This window comes from Pleurodeles waltl, chromosome 4_1 (genome assembly GCF_031143425.1).
Source record: "Pleurodeles waltl isolate 20211129_DDA chromosome 4_1, aPleWal1.hap1.20221129, whole genome shotgun sequence".
Lineage (NCBI taxonomy): Eukaryota > Metazoa > Chordata > Amphibia > Caudata > Salamandridae > Pleurodeles > Pleurodeles waltl.
Window position 1 is genome coordinate 107,408,344 of NC_090442.1, and position 23,558 is coordinate 107,431,901.

The 23,558-nt window shown below is 42.4% G+C and overlaps 1 protein-coding gene across 1 annotated transcript in view; it reads right to left on the reverse strand.

Moving 5' to 3' along the window:
• The window catches only part of LOC138288459 (zona pellucida sperm-binding protein 1-like), a 52,891-nt gene that overhangs the window by 11,599 nt on the left and 17,734 nt on the right, over positions 1-23,558 (reverse strand). The window contains exons 4-11 of the mRNA XM_069230015.1: positions 17,599-17,745; positions 13,974-14,158; positions 13,786-13,883; positions 13,572-13,699; positions 7,315-7,504; positions 7,098-7,239; positions 6,172-6,253; positions 5,987-6,091 (exon numbers count right to left, since the gene is read on the reverse strand). Coding sequence (XP_069086116.1) covers positions 5,987-6,091; positions 6,172-6,253; positions 7,098-7,239; positions 7,315-7,504; positions 13,572-13,699; positions 13,786-13,883; positions 13,974-14,158; positions 17,599-17,745 — 1,077 coding nt within the window. The remainder of the gene's footprint in view (positions 1-5,986; positions 6,092-6,171; positions 6,254-7,097; positions 7,240-7,314; positions 7,505-13,571; positions 13,700-13,785; positions 13,884-13,973; positions 14,159-17,598; positions 17,746-23,558) is intronic.

The window sequence follows — 23,558 nt, forward strand, 5'->3', positions numbered from 1 at the left end:
TGCAGGCTCACTCACCTTTTTCAAAATTCACCTGCTGTGCGCTTAACTCACCCTTGGTCTACATCAAATAGATGCAAACTGCTGCGCAGGAGGGGCGCCTTCTCTGGATGTATGTGCGCCTGGGTAGGGTACAGTACAGAGCTACAGCAGTGCTGTGCAGTAGAAGCATGGTTAGTGCATGTAATGAATGTATGTGTACCTTTAAATGAATACATTACATGAGAGATGTAGTGTTGTGCAGTGCATACCCAATGGAAGCATGTGCTGGGTCTATGTGTGCTTGCAAGAAGTACCATACCTGAAGGGTTACGTTTTGTGCAGTGAGCATGGTGAATGGGGGGTTGCAAAGTGCACACCATGGCACAATACGTAAAGTTTGTAGTACTGAGCAGAACACCCACAATGATTGTGTGTGCTGAATGTATAAGTACCTGGGATGGCACGATACATGGAAGTGACAGTACTGTACAGTATGCGTGTTGTGTATGGACACTGAGTGAAAGTGTGCCTACAATGGTAAATTACAAAAAGGACCCTGGGTTCCATTTTAGGAAGCAAAAGAGAAAGAGAAAGGAAAAAAAAAGAGAAAGAGAAAAAGGAGAGAGACTCCCACTGTACATTTTAATAGGGTGCCTATGTAATTCAGTGAGAGTTCAAAAAGAAGGGTCCTGGACACATCTAAGGAAAGAGATAGGGCTGATAAGGGAATCACAAAAAGAGGAGGGCTGGCCTGCGTTGAGAGTATCAGCTTCTGAGTCTCCTTTCTGTGGCAGCCTTTCAAGAGGAGGAGAAAAAAAAAAATACACTTCAAAAGAAGCAGAACCCCCACACAGTCCCTAAATCACATTTGGTGTATGAAAATGGACAATCAGAAGGGGAATCAGAGACCCCAAAAATTGCCATCTGCCAAGTAGGCAGACAGGCTGTGTGAGAACAGGAAGTTTTGACAGACTTCTGCCTGTGACCAGGACTGGTGGCCAAGGCATCCTATTTCTCCCTGCTGGTTGTGGGAGTATCACCCGGGGAAACCAAAACCACCTGCCCTGGAGCCTGGAACACCAGCATCTGCCTGCTTGCCAAGGTGTGCTGGGTTATGGACATGAGAGCATTGATGGAAGCGAGATCCGGTGGGGAGCCATACCAAGAGGACTCCCAGTGTGAGGAGATGGTTGTGCATCAATCGGGTCTCAGCCCGTGTGCAATACTGATTCGGCGACTCGCGTATGCCAGGAGAGGACCACTGTGAAATTAGCTGTGCATCAAGCGTGTACCACCTTGTTGCAGCGACCTCATATGACAAAGGGAGCCACCGTAGCAGCGACTGTGCTGACAAAGTGCCAAGACTTGTGTGAGCCTTAGAAGCGAGTCAGTATGCCGGCAGTGGCCACCCTGGTACTGGTAATTGTACAGGAGAAGTCTACATCTTGCCAGCAGCTACTGTAGAAACTCCATATGCCAGGAGGGGCTGCTGCTACTGAGTTTTGGCAAATTCGGGCTGTTGCCAGGAAAAATAGTAGCTGCTCCCTGCAAGTCAAAATTGTGCAGAAACCTGCCCCTGTGGTCACCAAGATGACTTCAATCCCTTGTTGGGATCCAGCCAGGAGCACGAAGACCAACATCTCCCCTAGCCCTCAATGCCCCTCCTCCCCCCATAAACATGGCCGTTGATTTATTGACATTACTGAGCGCACCTTGAGTTGAGTGCACTTAGAGTTATGAGTCATGTTTACTAAACTGTATCAACAAGAACCCCATTTTCCTTTAACACCCCCACCCCTCCACAAGAACTCTATGACTGCTTGTGCACAGCTGCCGCTGAGACAAGTGCAGAAGGGGTACTTGGCCCAGTTGCTCAGGATCCTTATAAGGTCAGGCCCCAAGGGCATCAACCACCATGGTTGGGCCCAGTAACCCCTGCAATATTGCTGGTGGAGAACTCTGGTGATTTATTTGACACCATATTTGCTTGGCTGCGCTTTTCACCATCAGGTGGCAGGTGGAAGGGGGGAGAAAGTATGGTCACTGCTCACCAGCAAGAGATGTGGCTGCAGAAGGTTGCTGCCTCTTTCTCATGCTAGTGTGCGCTGTTGCCTTTGTAGGGGATAAGGCTACTAAGGGGTATGAAACCACATGGACAGTGGAGGTGCTAGAGGAATCAAAAATGGTGTTTCTCATACTCTTTCACCACACCAACAGCTCTTAAATTGACCATGTCAGACTTTATCCCCTGCATCCCTTGGTCCACATGCATCTCAAAATGCAGATACACGAAAAAGGGAGATTTCACAAATCTTTGCGGGGTTCTGGTTTCAGATGGAGCCAGAATTAATGTTTCATTGCAAGACAACTGCAATAGCGATGAGCTGGCAGGTGAAAGGAATCTGCTCCCACACTTACAAAGTGGTTGGATAGCATCCATTCTTAAGTGATTTCTTTGTAGGTCTGCCTTCTTTGTACAAAGATTCGTTGAAGAATCTTCTCATTAGAGTTGCATCGGATCTCTCATATCCCAACAATAAAGTAGAGGCACTTGCAGCCTTGACTGTTGTGCATATGTGCCACGTACTCTGCAATGCACCAAGTCCATATGCTTAATCTCATCTGGAGGTATTGAAGATGTAGGCAACAATACATCCATAGCAGGTTTGAGCAGCCTTCGACCAGAGGTAACGTGATATGTTTTTTGATTACTGCCTCGGATTAGTACCTCATGAAAGTCTTTATCTTCAATAGGAAAGATGCGTGCAGGAAGAGAAACCATGAGTGTAGTAGAACACTTAAGATTTATCAAGTAGGTGATATGGCACTAGGGTGAGCACCACTGGAGTTATTATTTTTTTTAAAGCACAAGGTGTGAGCACCCCCTGAGGAGTGTGGTCTCTGATGATGTAGCCCACATGCACAGGGTGCGATCTCCAATTTGATTATTTGGACCTTTAGGAGGTTGAACAATGACAGCTGTGCTTCTGAGGAATATGAGACTTTCTGTAATGAGTGCCAGGTCTAGGAGGAGAAGCTGAAGTAGTACCACTAGAGTTTTCAGTAGGAGGTGGAATAGTAGCAACACACACAGGTGGTAGAGAACTAGTAGTAGTCACTGGCCAGGAAGATACTGAAGAGACAACTATCTGGAGAGCAGTCTGCAGAATAACAGAGGGTCGCTTTGGAGAAGAATGTTGCAGATCTCCCCCACGAAGGGTATGTCAAGGTGGTGTGAGAGTTACACCACAGGGGTGATCTCTCTGTAGAAATGCTCAAGTTCTCACTACCCGTAGTCACCAAGAGATGCCAAACCTTAATTTTTTAAAGTCATAACACTGAAATATGTAAAGATTTTGTCAACTTCAAATAGTTTGATGTGATATACTTTAGCTTTTCGGTCTGTCCGACTTGAGGATATTGGTTTCCTTGATATCCAGTGGCATGATGGTGAACTAGCTCACAAGGGTGAGCAGGAGCTAACGCACTGGTGCTTCTCTTCAGAGGGCTCAACATGAACAGGCCCGGCCCAGGATGTCCAGGCTTCTTCGTGGATCTCTCGAGAGTAGGGGGAGGGTGCAATGGCTGTTCCTCAAGACATCCTACATTCCTCAGGTAGATGAGAATCAGGAATGAAGGAAGATGAAGTAACGGTTAAAAGGGTCCTGTGGCAGTAGGAAGGCTGAGAAAGACCAACATCTGACAACAAGAGAAGCCATTCTGTCACAAATAGAATAAAAAATTTTTTTTTTTTTTAAAAACATTGTGCCAGAAAAAAAGGCCTTTTAATTTTAAAGTACATTGAGTGAGACAACAGTCGTGACATTTAGATTAGGAAAAAGGCTGGGCCACGTGCTCAAGGATTCTGAAAAAAGAACTATGATAACCGTCATCCGCAGGGCAGGCTGGGATACTGGTGGTTTGTTCTTCCTTAAAGGAGCAGTGCCAGTTTTCCAGCCTTTAAAGGATGCAGCCTATCCGGTTACATTATCCCAGTTTTAAAACAATTTTGTCTTTGAAAAAGGGGGTTCAAAGATTTTTGTATCAGGTACGTATATTTAAAGGAAAAACGTTTTCCTAAAGAAAATGTGTTTCGATGCATGAGAGGGTATTTTCGGTGCTTACCACTATCAATGAATAACTCCTGGAGGAAAATACTTGTCACTCATTAAAAGAAGACACATTCACCCACCAGAGATACATTAGTGCTCAATTTATTTTTCAAACAGCTCCACAAAATTGAAACACTCTGGTCTTCCACGAAAACTCCTGAGCCATTTGGAAAATGATCCCTAGACCTTCAAAAATGTTGAAGTCACAATAATAGTAACCTCTGTACAAAGCCGTTAACAATAGACACCTCCAAGAAAGTTTCTCTTTTAATAGGCTCTGTATTCCAACACACAAGGCCAAAGGAAATATTTAATTTGTGTGGTATGCTTATGTAGGTAACATTGAAAAAGTAATCTTCGTTGTGTAGTCCGCATGTTTCAAAACTTTGCACCGTCACTTTTGCAAAAATAGGCAGATTGTTTCATGGGGCCATTTATAAACTGCGCCCTTCAACTTTCATTTTGCAGGGCATAGTGCCGCCAGATGAATGAAACCGATGCCGTTTTAATTCTGAAACCAATACTCTCCTGACCTTTTGATTCAATCTGCTTGAGGTGTTCGATATAAACTTTGAACTCCAGTGGCATCATCAGAGCAGTAATATAATTCAACTATACAGAATTTTTTTTTTTTTTTTAAGTGATGTTTAAAAACACATGTTCTTTACTGTTATTGGTTCTGAAAAGTTTAGTTTCCGCATTCCCTTTCTATATGGTTTTCTGTAGAACACTGTTTACTAAAGCCATTACTGCAAGTGTGTTTGGCCAAAGTGTTCAGTCATCATCCATTTGTGGTGTGCAATCCTGTCAAGCCTAAATGTTGAGTTAGTTTCTGTAATGCACGCCTCCCTTTTCTCTTTCAGGTTGGAGTATTCAACAAGCACAGTCAAAATCTCTTTCAAATTTCCGGTTGCCTAGGTCACCTCAACATCTTTATAGAAGGGAGTTCTGTCCTTAGTGTCAAAACGTAACATTAAGTACGCTATACAACCATTAGACCCTTTACCTATAATCCACTCTGTCCTGATGAAGACTTTTAATAATCAGTGCCCAGAGGGCGGAATATGTTATTGGATTGTGGGTATTTTTCTTTCATTTTAAATGATTCAATGGATTACAATTTAAATGATTAATAAAAAGTATCACACGTCAGTGCTCATGTTAAAGAAAAAATGTTAAATTTTTTCAAACCCAGAACATGGCTGGTAGGCAGCAATTTACTGTTAATACCAAAATATTTACTGAAGTAATTTCCATAATGCATGTTGAACATGCTGCTTATCACAAGCACCAGCATGCTCATGAATAAATAAAAATAAATAAAAAACGGAAAATCAACCTATTCTAACTAAAGAAATAAAGACAATAGTTTTTGCATCAGGGAATGGTATCTGGTCTGATGATCCAGAGGTGGAGTTGAGCTGGATCGCCGCATGACCACGGCCTTAAGAAGCCAAAACCCTACCCAGTGCAACAAATGGATAGAAAAACAAAATAACCCAATTCCAGCTATCACCCTGCAGGAGGACTACTGCCCTCATGAGACAAATCGTCAAGATGGAAGCTCAAAAATCTAAAGTAGAATCCATTTAGAACTTTAAAATTGGATGCAACTTATCAGTTATGTTGGTCTACCACAATACCGAGAGGCCACCTAGGGAGAAGAATGAGAGGACCCCCACATTTGAGATGTTGCATTACACCCTTGACCGACTACCACATTCTAGAAAGTGCATGTGCTCTAGTTCCCATAGATGGATAAAATGTCAATATTAAACGCTGCATAAATTAAACAAACATTGACACTGCAACAAATTAGCACTTGGGTTTCTCAAGGTGAGATTTTCCAACAACTTCTCGTGAATAGTGTTACTGCTTCCGATTAACTTGCTTACCTTTCTTCCGGTCCAAAATAGGCTTTTCCCGGATAATCACTGGTCCAGAGGAAACAGCCAAATTCAGTGGCTTGTCTTCAGGCAGATGCAAAAACCTCTTCCGTCCTAAAAAAATAAAAAAAATATGAGCAGGTAGCAAAGAGGATCGTCTCACCTAATCGACAATCAATATTAGGGCTGCTTACTTCCTCTAAGTGGAGGGCAAGGATGGATACATGGCTCTGCAGCAGTAGGGTAGCAGGCAGTGGCACTGCAGAAAAAGTAGACCTTGAAAAAGAAAAGAATATAAAAATAAAAATAAAAACAATTATTATGGCATCACTTTTTTATCCACTGAACCTGGAAAAAAATAAAAACACGCCTTTCAAATACAATTCATACCACAATCATCTAGAATCAATATATTTCTCTCCCTTCCATTCATTAGGTCTAGTTTGACGGAGCATCTTTCTGCTGACCAATTGTTACCAATTCAAATATCTAAGCTACGCATAGAAAGGGCTTTAGCTTCACCCAGTGGAGTACTACTCTCTCGCCTTATTCTGTTTGCTTACTCATTCATCATCCCCCCCTTCCAGCAAGCGCTTCCTTTGGAATTCATTGGGAACTATTCTGCATTTGAGAAATACACTCAATCACACTGCTTGTTGCATTGAATTATTGATCAACTACCTCAACCGATACAGAAAACAGTCTCAGTTTTTGTAGCATTGGCAAAGCCAGTAGGGCAGGCTTACTGTGATACATTGAGCTGGTGAATGTAATGCATGTAAATAGCATTTATCGCTAGGATTCCCTAGCCAGTGATAGTGCATTTTACAGATACACGTAACATTTGTGAATGTCCACATTCGTTGGCACATACATGCCTACCAGTGCTTGCTACATGTTACACATCAGCTTCAGTACCCCCTGCAAAATCGTATGATGCATTTGAAAGTACCTTTTACTAGGTAACTCTGCTCACAATTTACAGTGTCCCTGCACATCAGACACAGTATAATTCTTGAGAGGCACTGTTAAAATACCTGATGTTCCACCAATAACCACAGTAAGTGAACCAGATGCGGTATTAAGCTACACACGAGTGAAGCAACTGATAAGCAGCTACCTGGCCTCCATGGCTGAAGGGAGATGCAGACTCCACGAATGTGAATGCGGCTACAGTGAAGCGACTGTAGTGTGATGGGAATTGCATTGATGTGTCCAAAGATGCAGTGGTTGATAGATGGTTGTCTCCAGAAAAGGGACACCTGAAACAGACAAGACACATGATGGTTTTATTCACCTCCCAGTCACTATAAGGCCAAACATCTCCCATTACTCACCCATCCAGAAGTATTGGCCACTGGGGCTCCTGCAGAGGGTTGGCGGTCGGGGTTGCCCAGCACTGATTCAGGACCAACCTCAGGCCTGGGTCTGTCCGCTGAAGAAGCCGGACCTCCACAAAGATCGGATCCCGCAGGACCTTCGCAATGGGGTACTCTTTCTCAGTGTAGTAAGCACTGTATAGAGCATCTGGGAGGAGAACATTAGCAAAAGATGAGCAGGGCCACACCTACCACCACTGAGGTACCTTAACCCCTGTACCCTCCACCACATTCATGATCTCAAGTCTGCAAACATTTAATCTTTTCCTCAAAGTGAGCTGCCTACCTATGCTCAACTATTCACTGCTAACAGTCTAAAGCTAAAAACATGAAAGTTTGAAAAAGATGATGTCGTCTATAAATGGGCCATCATTGACGCTGTTCTACTTAGCTATTCCTTTGCCTGTCTAAAGCTTATGGCTTCATTAAATGTTTACCCCGCAACCATGCAGAAAGGCCGCCCCAGGACTCACGCTAGAAACAAGTTAATCCAAAATATGGCAACCTTTTATCACAGATGGTCACAATATACACCTTCTCTGTTTCCAAATTAGTTTTAACATACCATGTAGATGTATTTTGGTAAACCCTGGACCTATGGTTCATTGACTCTTCACATCTGTCTGAGCATTTAGCAGATGCTCAATATACTCGTTTAACATTCCACCAAACAGGTTCAAACCTATGCACACATTTGTAAGTGGTTTATTCAGGATTCTCAAGAGGAAAGCGAGGAAGAATGTGGAAAGATAGAGGAAGAAAATAAAGCTTGCATAACAGCATTTAAGCTCGTCTGAGTTAACAAGCTGTCCAAAGCTCTTGGGTAAAGGAAAAAAAAAAAAAGTTGCTCAAGAACACTACTAACCCCATATATCAGCAGGCTGCTATCTCCTAGAAATGCTTATTACCAGGCTTTTGTCCATCAAAATAAGGAATATTAGGCAAAAGACTAAAGGCCTGAGATAGTTGGGATTATATTCTGTCGTTCTGCTGACAGAGTGCCCTGTCTGCCACAGTGAAAGGCCTGCGCACCTCATTTAGAGTTGCGTGGGCCTTAATAAGCCAAAGGCAGAGACTGCTCTATCTCTTCCACTGACATGTACCTTCGACTCTGATCGATTGGTCCGCCTCTTTCTACACAGTGTAGTTAATATTTATTGAAGCGGAGTAGTCCTTCTTACATATGTGATTGGAGAACAGTAGGCACTGCTCATTTTCCAAACCCATTCCCGCTTGACTGTGGAAAGCCTCAGGCCTCAGTCTAGTTTCTGTGCTGTTGATGGAGATCGGTGATGAAGTCATGCCAAAAAGATGGAAGCAGAAAGGGAATAGGGAAAACATTCTCAACTACATCATCAACAATGAGAAGATAGGTCCGTTTGTTTCCAATAGGGGTGATGCCAGTCGATGCGATAAGCAGAAGTCAAGCAAGTGCCCACGGAGACATCCCAGAGCTATTGTATACTCCCTCTGCGGCTCCAAGACCAGTCCAGCTATATATTTATTGGGACAAATCTAAAACACTTATTGGTTGTCACTTTAATCACTAATTAAGTTAACGCTAACCTCACTCATGATCTTTAAGTATGCCTATTCTAAATTAGAATAGCCAATTTTAACATTTTACTAGACAATAGATATATGCATCCATGGTTTGTAATGCATAACCGGTTGTTGACATGTTGGCCAACTCATCTAGGCACAAGCAAAAAGTATGCATTTTATTGTTGCAAACACTTTAGGGAATATAGGGCATTAATGATCTTTATGATGAATTGTAGTTGTAAACCATGAATTAATCAATTTGCAGTGGATACAAATTCTATTTTTGATTTAGAAGTGAGTTTATTAACATGTTTTCATTAGGCCACATTTTAGTGAAAACTGTCAGGTTAGTTTAATGGATGCAGCTTCCCCCTCTGTGTCTTTGCTCCAACATTAATCGGGTCTATAAGTCTCTTTTCTGCTTACAGGATTCGCAAAATAAGAAAGAGAATGATGCGATCTACTGTTTTGCCAAATTGCGCGTGTAACTTGCATTAACTTTCTGGGGTTGAAAAGCAGTTGATAAATGTTGCCATCACCTAAGGACTTTTCCTCTGTAATTCCGCTGTTAGCTTGGTACTCTTGAACTGGTATATGGTCCATGGTTTTCTTCATGTTGCGTAGAGGGATAAAATCAATGGTATAATGTAGTTTAGACTCTAAACCAGCAGTGCTTGTAGCAATGATACTTTCATTTATTAATCACTAGAAATTAAATAAGTGAAAGAAATTAAATTCTCAGTTGCACTTAATGAAATGCAGTGACAAAGCTTTCCCATTTGAAATGAAATGTATTACTCCAATTAATGAAATATTAATGCTCAATGTATAAGTTTGCTTATTACACATATTTCACTAAAATGTATTAATTAAATGCATTATTATAATTTCCTTGTGTTAGCACGAGTGACGCCTCTTGAAGCATGCAATTTGTGACTGTGGTAGAAATGCTCATTCATTTCCTGACGTGAACCTTTAGGTTATGTTCTGATGAGAAGCTTAGCTAGTTAGTAATAGGCTCTATTGTTTAAGTATAGAGAGAATGTAGCGTAGTGTCCTTGACGGAATAACAGTGTGAAACATGGACTGGTTTCATACACAATTGTTTCTAACGTGCGTGGAATCTCATAGAATTAAGATGTCCCCATGACAGACCTGGGAAGAAACTGGACTGTTTCAATTTGGAGTCACACAATTAATTCCCATTGGATGATGCCCAATCAATGTCACATGAACAGATACCTTAGACGAATCAAAATGCTTTGTTGATTCTGAAATATTGATGGACATTTGAACTTTGAGAAGTTCCTGCAGTTCCTAGTAGTCCCCAGATGCGGTCCTGATTAAGCTACACTAAATGCTATACCCTTTGAGAGGTAGCTTCCGCTCCACCATTTGCCCTTTGAAAAAGCCTTTAGATTTAGAAATCCTTTTGTTTTCCCTTTTAGAAAAGTCATTACCGAACTTCTGAGATGCTGAGGCTTTATCTTTTGCTTAACTTAGTTAGTGACTGCAGGCCAAGATGATCTTTTTCCAAATTATTTTTGTCCTTTTTGTATTTTGCCCCCATGTTTCTAGCCCCCCCCGATTTGGTTAGTTGTAGGGTTGACCTGTGCCCAGCCAAAGGTTATTGACTCTGCTAATTTGAAATGACTGATTGCTAACTGTGAGCAACATATTTCTGTAACTCAGATATTCTTGTTGATGTTATGCATTATTGTTCTTGAATGTTTAGTTTTATTAATGTTAGTTCGCCTAAATCTATTTCAATGCCTTGGGCAACTCTTGGTGAGTACGTATCTTTATAAATTGTTTTTGCGCATTGTCTACATTAATTTGAGCTTGTGTTTGTAATACATTTTTAACTCTAATTCCTGACTGGAGTTTTCCTTCCGTGGCCACATTGGTCATGGTGTGTAAATTGTTTGGGGTGGTATTGAAATTCTGTTGATGGCTCTACCACACTACTTATTGGGTCCAAAGATCCATCCACTTCGCAAGAGCATTGATTCCAGTGAAGGATGAAAATACTTCACACACATGAACTTTCTGGAGTTCAAAAGCAGTTAATAAATGTTGCCAACACCAAAGGACTTTTCCGCTGTAATTCCACTGCTGGCTTAGTGCTCTTGAACTGGTATAGGGACCAGGTTTTTCTTCAAGTTACATTTCTGGTGAACATCCTTTGAAGATGTGTTAATAATGCTGCTTGGAGCTTCCTTAGAAGTGGTTTAGTGTTAACATTATCTTTGTGACATTGAAAACTTCCGATTTGCTCAGTATTGATCTTGCCATGCTGAATCTGTGTTTTTAGTTAAGTTTTATGCAAGAGTTGTACAGAAGAACCCCTTCATTTTGGGAGTAAGGCAGACGATTTTGAGCATTTTTTCACGCTACTAGGGATGCTCTCTGACTTGTATTAATTTTGCTGAATGATTGTTTAGCTTTTGCATATTTTCTTTAACTTTGCAACTTGATTCTTTGTGGCAGTTATACTGTGATGCTTGATTTTAAAATTGTTGTAGTCAAACTAACATGTTTTTCCTGATCAAGAACTCAGCTACTGAGTGGCCTTCATGACTTATTCTATCGATCTGCTAAACTGATCTGGATGGGGTGTTCTCTTTCACTAGATCAGTTCGTAAATGAAATATCCTGAGGTAAATGGTGAAATTTTGGTGTATCAGTTGGGGTACGGTCCTCAATATTGGGACAAAGAGGTTTCACTCCCACAAGCGAAATGGTTAACATGCATTTCAAAGACAATAGGCTTCGTGTATGCAAAAATCTATTTACATAGTCATTTTTTTTTTTTTTTACATGTTGCACAACAGCGCAAGCCACATTTTTGCATATTTTAGATTGCTGACATACTGGATAACATAGAATGAAAACCACTCATTTGTAGGTCTTATGGTCCAGGCCACATGAATCAACTCTTAACCAAATCAAGCTTAATAAATGATCTATTAAGCTGTTTAGATTGATAAGGTGCTTCATGCAAAGTACCCATTCTGAACTCATCAGGGAAACAATGATCCAGAAATAGACCATGAAGCTGATAAATCTACAACCCACTCCCCATGGCACAAAACACCTTTATAAAATAACTTAGATAAATGGCATCAGTCAGTAACTGCCAATTAGGTCGCAACTTAGATTTATTGACAATCAAACCTTCCATGCCAGGAAAGTCAACCACTCCCTTACTGATCTGGGCACAATTTATGCAGCGCCTAGTCACATATTTAAAAAAAGAAAACTCAGCAGACAGATAACCTTAAAAACAGCAACACTACTACAAAAACAAACCCACTCAAAGGCAACCTTTGAAACTGAAGAGAGTAATTAGGTGAGCGTTCTAGCTTCCATCAAAGAAACAAGGCCAGTTGACAAAGAAAAAAAAAAAAAAAAAAAAAAAAAAAAGACTTGTAAAATGAAAACCACATGGCGGACATTGAATGTACGCTGGTTTGTGAGACTGTAATCCAAAATCAAATCACACTGTAATGAAAGGAAATTGGACAGTAGCAGAAAATGTTTCAGCTAAACATTAATTGGCACAGGTGCAGAGGCACTAAGGGAATTGGGATGAGAGAAGCCGGATTAGAAGGACAATAGCCAGACAGACATGATTAAAATGTATTTAGAGGTTTTTAAAAACACACAAAGTGCAGAATAATTTAATCCAAACAATTATTATTGTGCATTGGGGTGATACCTTAACTCCTTATGGACATATGTGTATACATACATACATATATATATATACACACACACACACACACACACACATATAAAAAAAAAAAAAAAAACACACACAGAACCCCAGACAGCCTGCTACCAGCTCTCTCTGAAGAAAGTAATACCATGCCCTCCCGAAAAAGAGAATTCAAAACTATTGTCCAAGCCCTGGTACTCCTGCAACTGGGTGGCTGTTATGCCCCGATACAGGACCTAGCAGGCTCCGCAGTACTCTTAAGGGCGTCCAACATGCGATAGCATGTCTCTTCCAGGGGCTGAAGAAATATGATCACTTCACCCCATTCTGATGGAGCTGCATTGGCTCCCCTGGATGGCCATCATCTCCAAAACCAGATGCACCATATACAAAGCTATTTATTACCAGTCAGACAGGCATCACCATCTCGCATGGTTCTTAGCACACCCGCAGCAAGAAGACCAGACGACGGCAGAATGAGAAGTGATAAAAAAGCAAAAACAAGACCAGTTCTTTTTTCCATCAATGCACGCATGACCTAGAATAACATCTCCATATCCAACAGAACCGCTCAAACACTTTTTGAATTTAGGAAAGAATCGAAGACTCACCTCTTTAAAGAACCCTACATCACAGAGCATTACCAGTCAACAAACCAGCTACACCTACCATCAATCGTCAACTTTATGCTCCTCCATGAATGTTACAATACAGCACTCTGCTGCATTTTTGGCTCAATTTGTCCTATAGAAAATCCCACTTGCATACTATGTTTCAAACCATGAATATGAAGGGGGGGGTGGACTATCCTTCATGCCAATATGCCTTAGGTATGGGTTATGCAAAGAATGCATTCTCATTGTCATCACTGTTCTTAGGTTTAAGAGGTTCACTTTCATTCCATGATTCCATCTCAAGGGGCATGAATTTTAGAACTCGCTTCCATCACCTTTTGCAATCCTCATTTCCAAACGAAGGGGCCCAGCCTCTATGATGTTCAGGGGTGGAGGTAATGTGGAGACCTCAGCCACAGCCTGGAGGGAGTCACCGGTGGTATAACTGCAGCGGACATTCAACCTGGAATGAGACAAGGGAGTCAATTAAGGACACCAGATCCTTGTGAATAAAGGAACCAGAAAGCATATCTAGGACACAGTACTCACGTAAAAGCGGTGTCCCTCGTGATGGACCCATTCTCTGAGTGTTGCACATCAATGGTGGACTTCAGCGTATTCTCATACACAATGCGATCACTTAGCATCTTTGGGAAAGAACAAACAAAAATAGATTTGCAGTGCAAACCAGCAAACCAATTCCCACCAGATTTCTCCTGCCCTGACCAGTCAGTAACCTGGACAATCGTGCCACACTGGTGTAGAGGAAAACGGAACAAACGAAAGGATGCAGTCGCGACCTCTGGCTGGCAGGCAGCACCTCCATCTTCGAAGTGAACTGTATCCAGGAGGATAGACTGGCTCACAAAATAGCGAGGAATAACCACAACAAAGAAACCATCCGGAGTACAAACAACTGTAGCTGAAACAGAAGATGAAATACACACATTAAATAATGGGAACATGGGGGGAAAAAAAAAAAGAAAAAAAGAAAAAACAGAGGTAAGCTGGAATCTGTAACTTAGCATTTCTGGCGAACATCAATTTTTTTTCTGACTAAAATAAGCCCCAAAATCAAAACTCTTTGCCCATACCTCTCATGTCACAAATTGACTATAAACAGCAAATCACCTTTTGGGGACTGTCCTAACCGTTATGTCTTTCACTGCAATGACTACACCCTGAGACGCAAGGTTAAATGCACACTCCTGCTCAGCGCCACAATGCCCTTGCAGGTGATAGTGCGTGTTGAACATAACATAACAAAAATAAAAAGAGTACTTATGATGGTCAGGCAGTTTTCTTTTTTTTTTTACTAGTGCTAGGGGGTCATTTCCCTTTATTTTTTATTTAGGGCCTCTAAGCTTTTCCTGGTGGTCCCAAACAGGAAACATGTACCTCAAATTGACCACACTCAGTGGGAAGTAAGAGTGCAGTGTGCTGATGTATATGAAAGACCGCCCTTTGTTGGACTAGTTGCTGGGCAAAGATTTCCACCAGCGGAGGCACCAGCACTGGAAATCTGCTGCTTCCCACAACCCCAAATCAAGTGGAAGTACCATGAGTTTGGTGGAGGCTTCGTCCACCCAACTCCAAATGAGGCCCAGATTGTTTTTACACTTACACACTTCATACACAAGCTTAGCACCAACATAGGTGGATGCTTTGCCTGAGCATGCTCTTTTATTAAAGATGGCCACAAAATTAACAAGTGCATTACAAGGACAAAGCATGCCTATGTTTCCATTGCTATTTATTAACTTCTAGGCTCTGCTAATTTATTTTGGTCACACTTGTTGCTAGCGTAGCAATTGGCACCCGAGGGTACGGTAGGAGGGGTTGGAAATGTGCTTACCCAATTGTGAGATAGTTCTAATTGACAGTACAGCAAGAAATCTTGAGCTAACTTGGAAAATAAACCAACAATACAGAATTACGTTCTGGATGCATACAGAATATTCAGATACACCATAGAAGATAACATAATTATTGTAATGCAAATATTCAAACATAGATCGAATATCCAGTAAGTGACAGAATCAGCCCATTATTGCTATTTGAACAAGATCTGCATTACATTCTACAGTTTCCTAAACTCCACTCAAGGTTGATTTAATGTAGCAAGATTTGAACTTCTTGACGTCTCAGACACAACATTTCCTTAAGACAGAGGGCATTCCTGGAGTGACAATTTTTAATTCAACCCAGTAAAACGTAATGAGTCTGTAGTGAACTTTCCAAACATACCTATTGCATTGCCTTCCTTTTTTACCACTCAAATCATGTATGATGGCCTGAAATAAATGTTCTACCCTAATGTCTTTGATATTAGAACTGCACCTCAGTCAGAATCAGATACTAATGTAGAATACAAATACAGGGAATGGTCCCATATCCTCTACACAGAAGTAATAGCCTGATCTTTCCTTCCTTCAACCAGTTTCTCTCATTGAAAAAAAATGTGTTAGAGAGGAGGGTAGTTTCCACTCCCTGCTGGTTATCCGCCGGTCGTACGGCAGTGTGAAGTACAGCAAAGTCATATAGTAGTTGTTTTAGTTGCTAGAATGTTTACTGTTGTTAGAATGTTTTCAGATATCATTATGGGTGATTTCAACTACTCGACAGACGATAATTCATACCCACAAAAGGTCTACAATTTATGGAGCTTTTGTCCTCCTTAAGGTTGTTGCAAAATGTAGGTTAACACACCCACCAGAGGGGCATGCGCTTGATCAAGTGTGGACCTTGGAATGTCGGTGGATAAACGTACTATTGAACTTTGTGCTTGGTCCGATCACCACCTTATTCAACTGGACCTCCCGATTTTAATGCTCTTTGTTAGGCACTCCAACACCAGCTACTGAGTGCATGAAAGCTTTTCTACATTCTGCCTAGAGACCGATTATAGGCACCAGGAAACATTAAACTAGTCCTCAAGGAACCACACTGGTTACCTTTGGAAGTCAGGATAAAATTCAAGTTGGCCCGTATAATCGAGAATTCCAGTTAGCTAATATAATCTAAATAGCCTTACAACTGTTCTGATCTTGTAATGTTCAGGATGCATCACATTTGAAGGAACGACCAGAAAACTGAGAAGCATGAAAAACTAAGCGGCCACAGGCCAGAAGTTATATAAAAATTATAAGATTTAAAATTTTAAAAAAGTTAAGCAAGCATTCTTAGAACAACACTGTATTGTTGAATTCTCCCACTTGAACATGGCAGTGAATAATCACTTTTAGAGTTGGCAAGCGAAGCTTATTTGCTCAAACGTCATCTGGAGATTGACCAGCTTTTCTCTATACGTGGCCTCTTTCCTCCCCTTATCCCTCCCTCTGATGATGCACTGCAAACACTATTTTCAGACTTCTCACTTCTTAGCAGCTTAAGTGCATGTCATGCCTTCCAAGTGATGCTCAATTTAGCCATCGGTCTGTTTGAAAGGGTTACTAGTTAACTGTTCTCTGTAAAGTACAATGCATTAAGGTGTATTGGGGTATTCTCCCTGACCCCATGAGGTCAATTGCCCTTTATAAGAATGCTGACAAATATTCATATATACTCTCCATAGGTGCAGCTGGGATGGTGGCAAAATACAACAAACGAGCCAAATGAGTTGTGAACTTCTAAGAAAACAAGTATTTTCCGCGATCCACCAAATCGAATAGGCATGGATAAATCTTGCATCCACCAAGAAATCTGGCTGCAACTGGGATTTCCCCCACCTAACAAGGGAAGTTACTCTGGCATTGGTCCAATTACAAATAAAAGATTGACAACTGTACCTACAATGGGTTTGGGGTGTTAATAGTCGGTGGCAGATCAAACCACTGAAAATTATAAGATCTCTGTCAAAAAGCTACATTCTGAATCTTTGTGTTGTCAGATCACCAGTCCAGATCTTCTACAATACACCACTGAAGAGGATTCTTAATTTGCCTTAAAATGATCTGCTCCAAATGTGAAGCACGAAGAGGTCGAAGCAGTTTAAAGATAACACCGGGGACAATTCACAAGAGAAATGTATTGAAACCGATATGTAGACTCAACAGTAGAGTCCTACATCTGCCCAGAGCTGTATTAAGGCTTACGCCGTACGTGTGGTAGGAGAATATGTTCAGATGAAAGCAGGAGTGTTAGGAAGGGAGAAGGAAAGATATTTGAACTATGTGTGTACACCTATGCATATAGAAAGATGTAAAAACAGAATAGATCAGTTGCTTGGATAGTTACCGGATAACAAAAACAGTTTGGATTCAGAATTCATCAGAAACATGAACCAGTTCGGTTGTCAAAGGCTGATGGTCAGCCTCACTTCTTGGCCCATCAACTGCTAGGGCCCTTAGATGTCCCACTCACCTTTATTACCATAGTAACAAGGAGCAGTGTGGTCGGTGGGGTCGTAACAGCAGCCGGACCGGAGGCAGGCCTCCAAGGAGGCTGAGGAGTTCCCTGAACATGGGATCTTTCCTGAGCCCACCTTGCACACAGAAGGAAGGTTGGTGCCTGGAACATGAAGCAGATGGAGGGATAAGGGGAGAGAAGACATCAAGGTTAGTGATTTTATCACACTGACTACACAACATCCTAGTCATTTGTGAAGCCGCCAGTGGATTTAAACTGCTTAAAAGCAGGTTTTAGAAGCACTTTCAAAGCAACAAATACGAGCTTCTCTTAAAGCAGACATACCACTTTCACATGTTGCAGACACTTACACTTTTTTCACCCTCCCACCCAAACACCAATGAAAACACCTAATTCCCTCTTGTTCCTGCCTCTGGGAACAGTATCTGAAAATACTGAATTGGGCACTAGCATATCACTCTTCCCCAGTTGTAAAACCCATCGCAAGCGGACCATGGTACACCTCCTCAAAGAAAAACACAAAAAGTGGACTGGTGTAATGTGATAATCTCGGCTACCAGTAATTACTCTGGCCATCTTCTAGTCCAGTGGTTCCCAACCTGTGGTCCGGCGACCCCGGGGGTCCGCGAAGCCTCCTCAGGGGGTCCGCAACTGCTTAGAAAATTATATAATATTAACAAATTAGTTCCCCAGCTTTCAGTAATGACTAATTGGGGGGTCCCCGGATTCCAATAAAGATTCAGTGGGGGTCCCCAGTTTCCAGTAATGATAAAGTGGGGGTCCACAGAAGTCAAAAGGTTGGGAACCACTGTTCTAGTCCATTGTTTTTAGCCTACTATGCCACTACAGATAGCCCAACCATTTGCAAATCAGACATTCCTACTCCAATAGAACAGTCCAGCATGACCGGTCAGATCTGGTCTCCTCTTGAAGAGGACTGGAGGATTTCCTGAGCAGACTAAACCAACCCGTGCCTCATCAGTGAACTGCAGCAGGTTTCCTATGGAATAATTAGCCTAGAACCCATATCCTGGAAGGCCCATTGCACTTACAGCATCTGGTTTAGGAAAATTATTTTTAAATGTATCTGTGATGCTTGAAATTATCTCAGTCACTGGAAATTACAACTGTGCACCCCAGTGCATTCTATTTTAACCCTCTGTGCCACTCCAAGCGTTTTTTGCTGCTCTGCAAAAAACCTGAAGTGGAAGTTTCTAGGTGAGACCTGCCCTTTTGTCTGTCCCAGGTTGCTCCTTCAGCTGGGTTGCTCTCAGCCACCTCAATGTACCTTTGTTGTAGGTGCAATAAGTTTAAGACAGCCACAGTGCTACCAACTGTGAGATGCATCATTCCACCTCATCAGAGGGGCTGAGGAAGACACTTTCAAGAACCAAAACAAACTGGTTCTACAGTTTGAGGCTGTGAATTCACAATCCCTGTCAAGAGTTTGTGCATAAAAAAGGAACCCCAAGCCACCCCACTTTTCTCCAGTTCCAAGTTCTTCGTGGCCAAGAAAGGATGCACTCCACAGAGTACTTAAAAGACTGCTGTGCAGCTAAGGCTCGTGTAACGCTGATAGCCTGTCTCCCAGTGGCGAGGGGGCATCACCTTGAGTCTGTACTTTCTGCTCTAGAAGCTGTTCTACTCCAAAGAGACCAGAAGCGTGCCTGCTGAGAGAAAGGGGACATCAAGAGAGCTGAGTGCCCAAGACCACGCTTGGAGGGACCAGTGTGTGAAGGCCACTCCTTCTCCAGTCTCTCTCTCTGGTTACTGTCCAGAACCACAACTGGTGTGATCTTTGTTGGCCTGGTTAAGTGCTGCAACTCCTATGCTGGTCGTAGGGCAAGTCTGGTTCTGCAACTACTGTGTTCATCGTAGACCCAGTCGGGGCAAATCCTACTTTTAGCCCAACTGGGATCTGCAACTGCTGCGACCATCAATACTGGGAATATTTCTCTCAAGATTGGGCCACACCATCCCAATCATATGCAACTGCCAAATCTGTCAGAGGCTCAAAAGACTGAAGCTCAGCTCGCATGCTCATTGACGCAGGCTGCGCCGGTCGTTATCCGAGGCCTAGTATACTTGCTGCGCAATGTGGCCCCTGAAGCACGATAGCCGCCCAAGCCTTCAAGAATGAACAAGGACTCAAATATGCTTACCCTACACCAAGGGAGTAAGAGTTAATACTCTGGTCTAACTGACAAAGGTAACTTATACAAAACTGGAAATTACTCAAAAGGTTAAGTTTACAAATTTTTACTTATTCACAAAATCAGATTGTACATTTACTCCAAAAGGTTTAAGTTAAATGTGTCTGCCAAATTCCCAAAAGTAACTTAAATTTGTGCAATTAATACAAGGGCAAAGAGTATGAAGTTACTCAAAAGTGTAAGAGCAAATTACTCATAAATTACTCAAAAATTGAGTTAACCTTTGTGACTAGCCTCTGCAGTTTGTGATTAGCCCCAGGCGCGTCAATTTGGACTCTGGTGGAGACATACAAATTGAAGTTTTGGAGTCAATTTACACTTTGATTTTGTGAATAGACAATAAGTAGTAAATTTACTCAAAAGTGTAAGCCCTTTAAGCATGACTCAGGCCTGCCATTGCAGAGCCTGTGCGCAGTTTTAAACTGCTATGTCGACCTGGCCAGTCAACCCACTTGCTAGGCCCAAACCTTCCTTTTTAATCAGATATGGCACCCATAAGGTAAGCCCTGGACAGCCTCAATGGCAGGGTGCAGTGTATATGAAAAGTTGGACATGTGCATTTAATTTTCATGGTAGTGAAAACCTCTGAAATGTGTTTTTCACTACTGCAAGGCCTCCCTCTCCCCCACAGATTAACATTGGGATTGCCTCATGCATTTTATAAGTGTAAATTGCAATGGTGAAGAGATGGGACCCCCAAGTTTGGTGTCTCTGGAATCACAATTTAAAAATCACAATTTATGGTGAAGTCGGATTTTAAAATTGTAACTCTGAAAATGCCACTTTTAGAAAGTTGGCATTTTATTACTTTAAAACCTCTAATGCCTTCTGCTGGTTTCTGAATACACGTCTGGGCAGGTGACAGCTGGACTCTTGTGCATTCCCTCCAGACAGCCACACACAAAGTGAGCTTAAGTGGGCCATCAACATGCAGATGGTCACTCAGTCACATCCTAGGCAGGATGGGAGGGAGGAGCAGACACCTGAATGAGCTGGGTCATGAGCCCTCACAAAGGGCTGCATAAACCCCTGTAGTGTGTCTGGATCCAGTGTAGGAAGGGCAAGGACGTTGTGCACTTAAACGGCCTCTCGTGGAAGGCTTCCCCCACTTCAAAAGGCACCACTGGTGATAAGAACTGAAATTCTGACCCTACTAGATCAGTTCACTTCTGGGCCAGAGGAAATTCTGCCAGGAAGAAGAACTGTTGTGCTGAAGGGACTGTCACTCTGCTTAACTCCTGCGTTGTGTGCCTGGCCTGCTGCCCTCCTTGTCTGGGAGGGAAAATGACTGGACTACATTCCCAGAACCAAAATGACTCCAAGGGCTTGCTTCCTGTTCTGAAGTCTCGGGAACATCAGGGAATTCACTCAGCTCCGCTACAGCTTCTGGACTCTGCCAACTGCAAGTCCTACCCCGCCAAGTGGTGCCAATCCAGCCCTGGGCCCTTGGAAATGGGTTATGCAGCCGTTCTACAGAAATCTATACATCATCATCATCATCATTGAACTGATCGGAACCACCACACCTCTCCTCAACGCATCGCCGCTACAGACATCACAGCACCAACTACACAGCCCAGAACCGGTGCATCCCCCTCAGTCCCAATGCATCGCCTAGGCATCACCGGCTGCACGGCTTGATGACGAAGCATCACCTTCATTGCAAAGGGTTTGATACCACACTACTGCTCGAAGATATCTCTTTGACAGCAAAGCTAGACAACAACCCATCTCTGACTACACGGATCAGAACAGACACATTGCCTTCACATCGCCCCTTCTGCTCCTCGTATCCTCAATGTCAACGCAATCCTCCACACAAGGTACTTTTTCAGTGGGACTAGTTTGGTCCCCAAGCCGGCCCATGCTCCATCGCAGTGGGCCTGAACCTTTGGATTTCCCCTGGTCTAGTGTGACCAGATGGCCCTGGTTGGCACTTTCAGTTTCTAAGTACTATATTTGCAGATAATCTTTAAAAATGTATATTTGGACTTCTATTGATTGGATTTTTGTTGTTTTGTCCTGGTTCATTAAATATCTATATTTCTAACTCAGTGTGGAATATTTCTATGTGGCGTTACCTCATAAGTTAAGCCTCTATGTTCTGTGCCAAGCTACCAGACGGTGGGCACATGTTGATTTATAGTGTGTAACGGACCTACCCTGACTAGGATCATGGTTCCCGCTCGGACAGGGTGCATATCTCGGTCAACCAGAAAACCAATTTCTGAAATATACACAGAACAAGAGCTGGAGGTCGGGCCTTTTCATACATCACTCCTAAAGTGTGGAACAACTTGCTTTTACACATCTGAGCCAGCACCTCAATTCTTGAATTTTGCAAGAAGCAGAAGATGTGGCTCTTTGAATAGGTCCACTATCCAGTCTTAGGCTGGGTTATGCCCACCCCAGCATTAATGTCACGATACCCTGGTTGGTGATAGAGCGCAATATAAATACTCATTTCATAACTGCATGCCCTGGTTTCTCTGACATTAAGTGCAGAAGCAGTTGTATTTGGTCCAGTCTGCAGACCTGGTCCTCTCTGTAGGGTCACCTCCAAACTTTTTGCCATCACTAATCAGGTTGCAGATTAGTCCAAACTGGGTGGAGAGACAAACCCATCTACCAAAGTTTCGCTCAGCTATTTCGCAAGCTGCACTGGCTCCTGGTAGAGGAACATGTCCAGTTTGCAGTATTGAGCATGTCTCACCGGATCATGAAGAAACGAGGTGCACCTATGCTGTTGTCCTTGCTTCAGCCTTATAATCCAAATAGAGCCCAAAGATCTGTAGATGCCAGTTTGGCCCTGGTAGTTCACTTTATTCCTGCCAGAAAGGGAGGTCGCTCCTTTTGAGCGCTAATATCACTGTTATGGAACAACGTGACTATATTTCTTCAGAAAACTTCTCACCATCTTCGTTTCAGAAAGCAGTTGAAGACCGGGCCGTTTGCTGCATAGATCTTCCAGCTGTGTTGGGATGTTACAGTTGATAGCAGAGCGGCACTGGGGAGCCCTTTTTGGTTGCATCCATGCTCTTTACAAGTTTTAACAACATACCACTAATCCCGTTCTGCTGAATTAATTTTTGTTGGCTTTACTACTCTGTGCATTTTACCACTGCTAAAATGCTTGTACTCTCTCCTGTAAACATGGTAAAATTGCCTTACACCCAGTTGACATTTAATTTACTTGCAAGTCCCTAGTAAAGAGGTACTACATGTACCCAGGGTCTGTAAATTAAACGCCAGTAGTGGGGCTCTATCATGTATTGTGCCACACATGTCAATTGCCTTTCTAAACATCTCAGGTCTGCCATTGCAGCCTGAACACGGTTTTAAACTGCCAATTCAACTTGGTAAAAGGTTTATTTTGGCAAGTCTAAAACTCCCTTTTTAATAATATATATATACACGTTTCACCTATAGTAGGCCCTAAATAACTCATAGGGCAGGCTGCATGGTTTATAAAACGATGGACATGTACAGTTAGGTTTAAGTTCCTTCCACTTCAAAGTGGACATCAGGTATAAAAAGGGGACCCACTTTTCAGTACACTCCTGGACATGCGGATACTACAGAAGAAGGATGCCCTGCTGCCCGAGAACTACTCTACTGCTTGAGGCTTATCCTGCTGCGTGAGCAGCAAGACTGGACTCTCATCTCAGTCTGAGGTGTCTGTAAGGTCCAAGGGTAAGCTGCTTGAGCTACTCTGAGCTACTGAGGACTTCCAGCAACTGC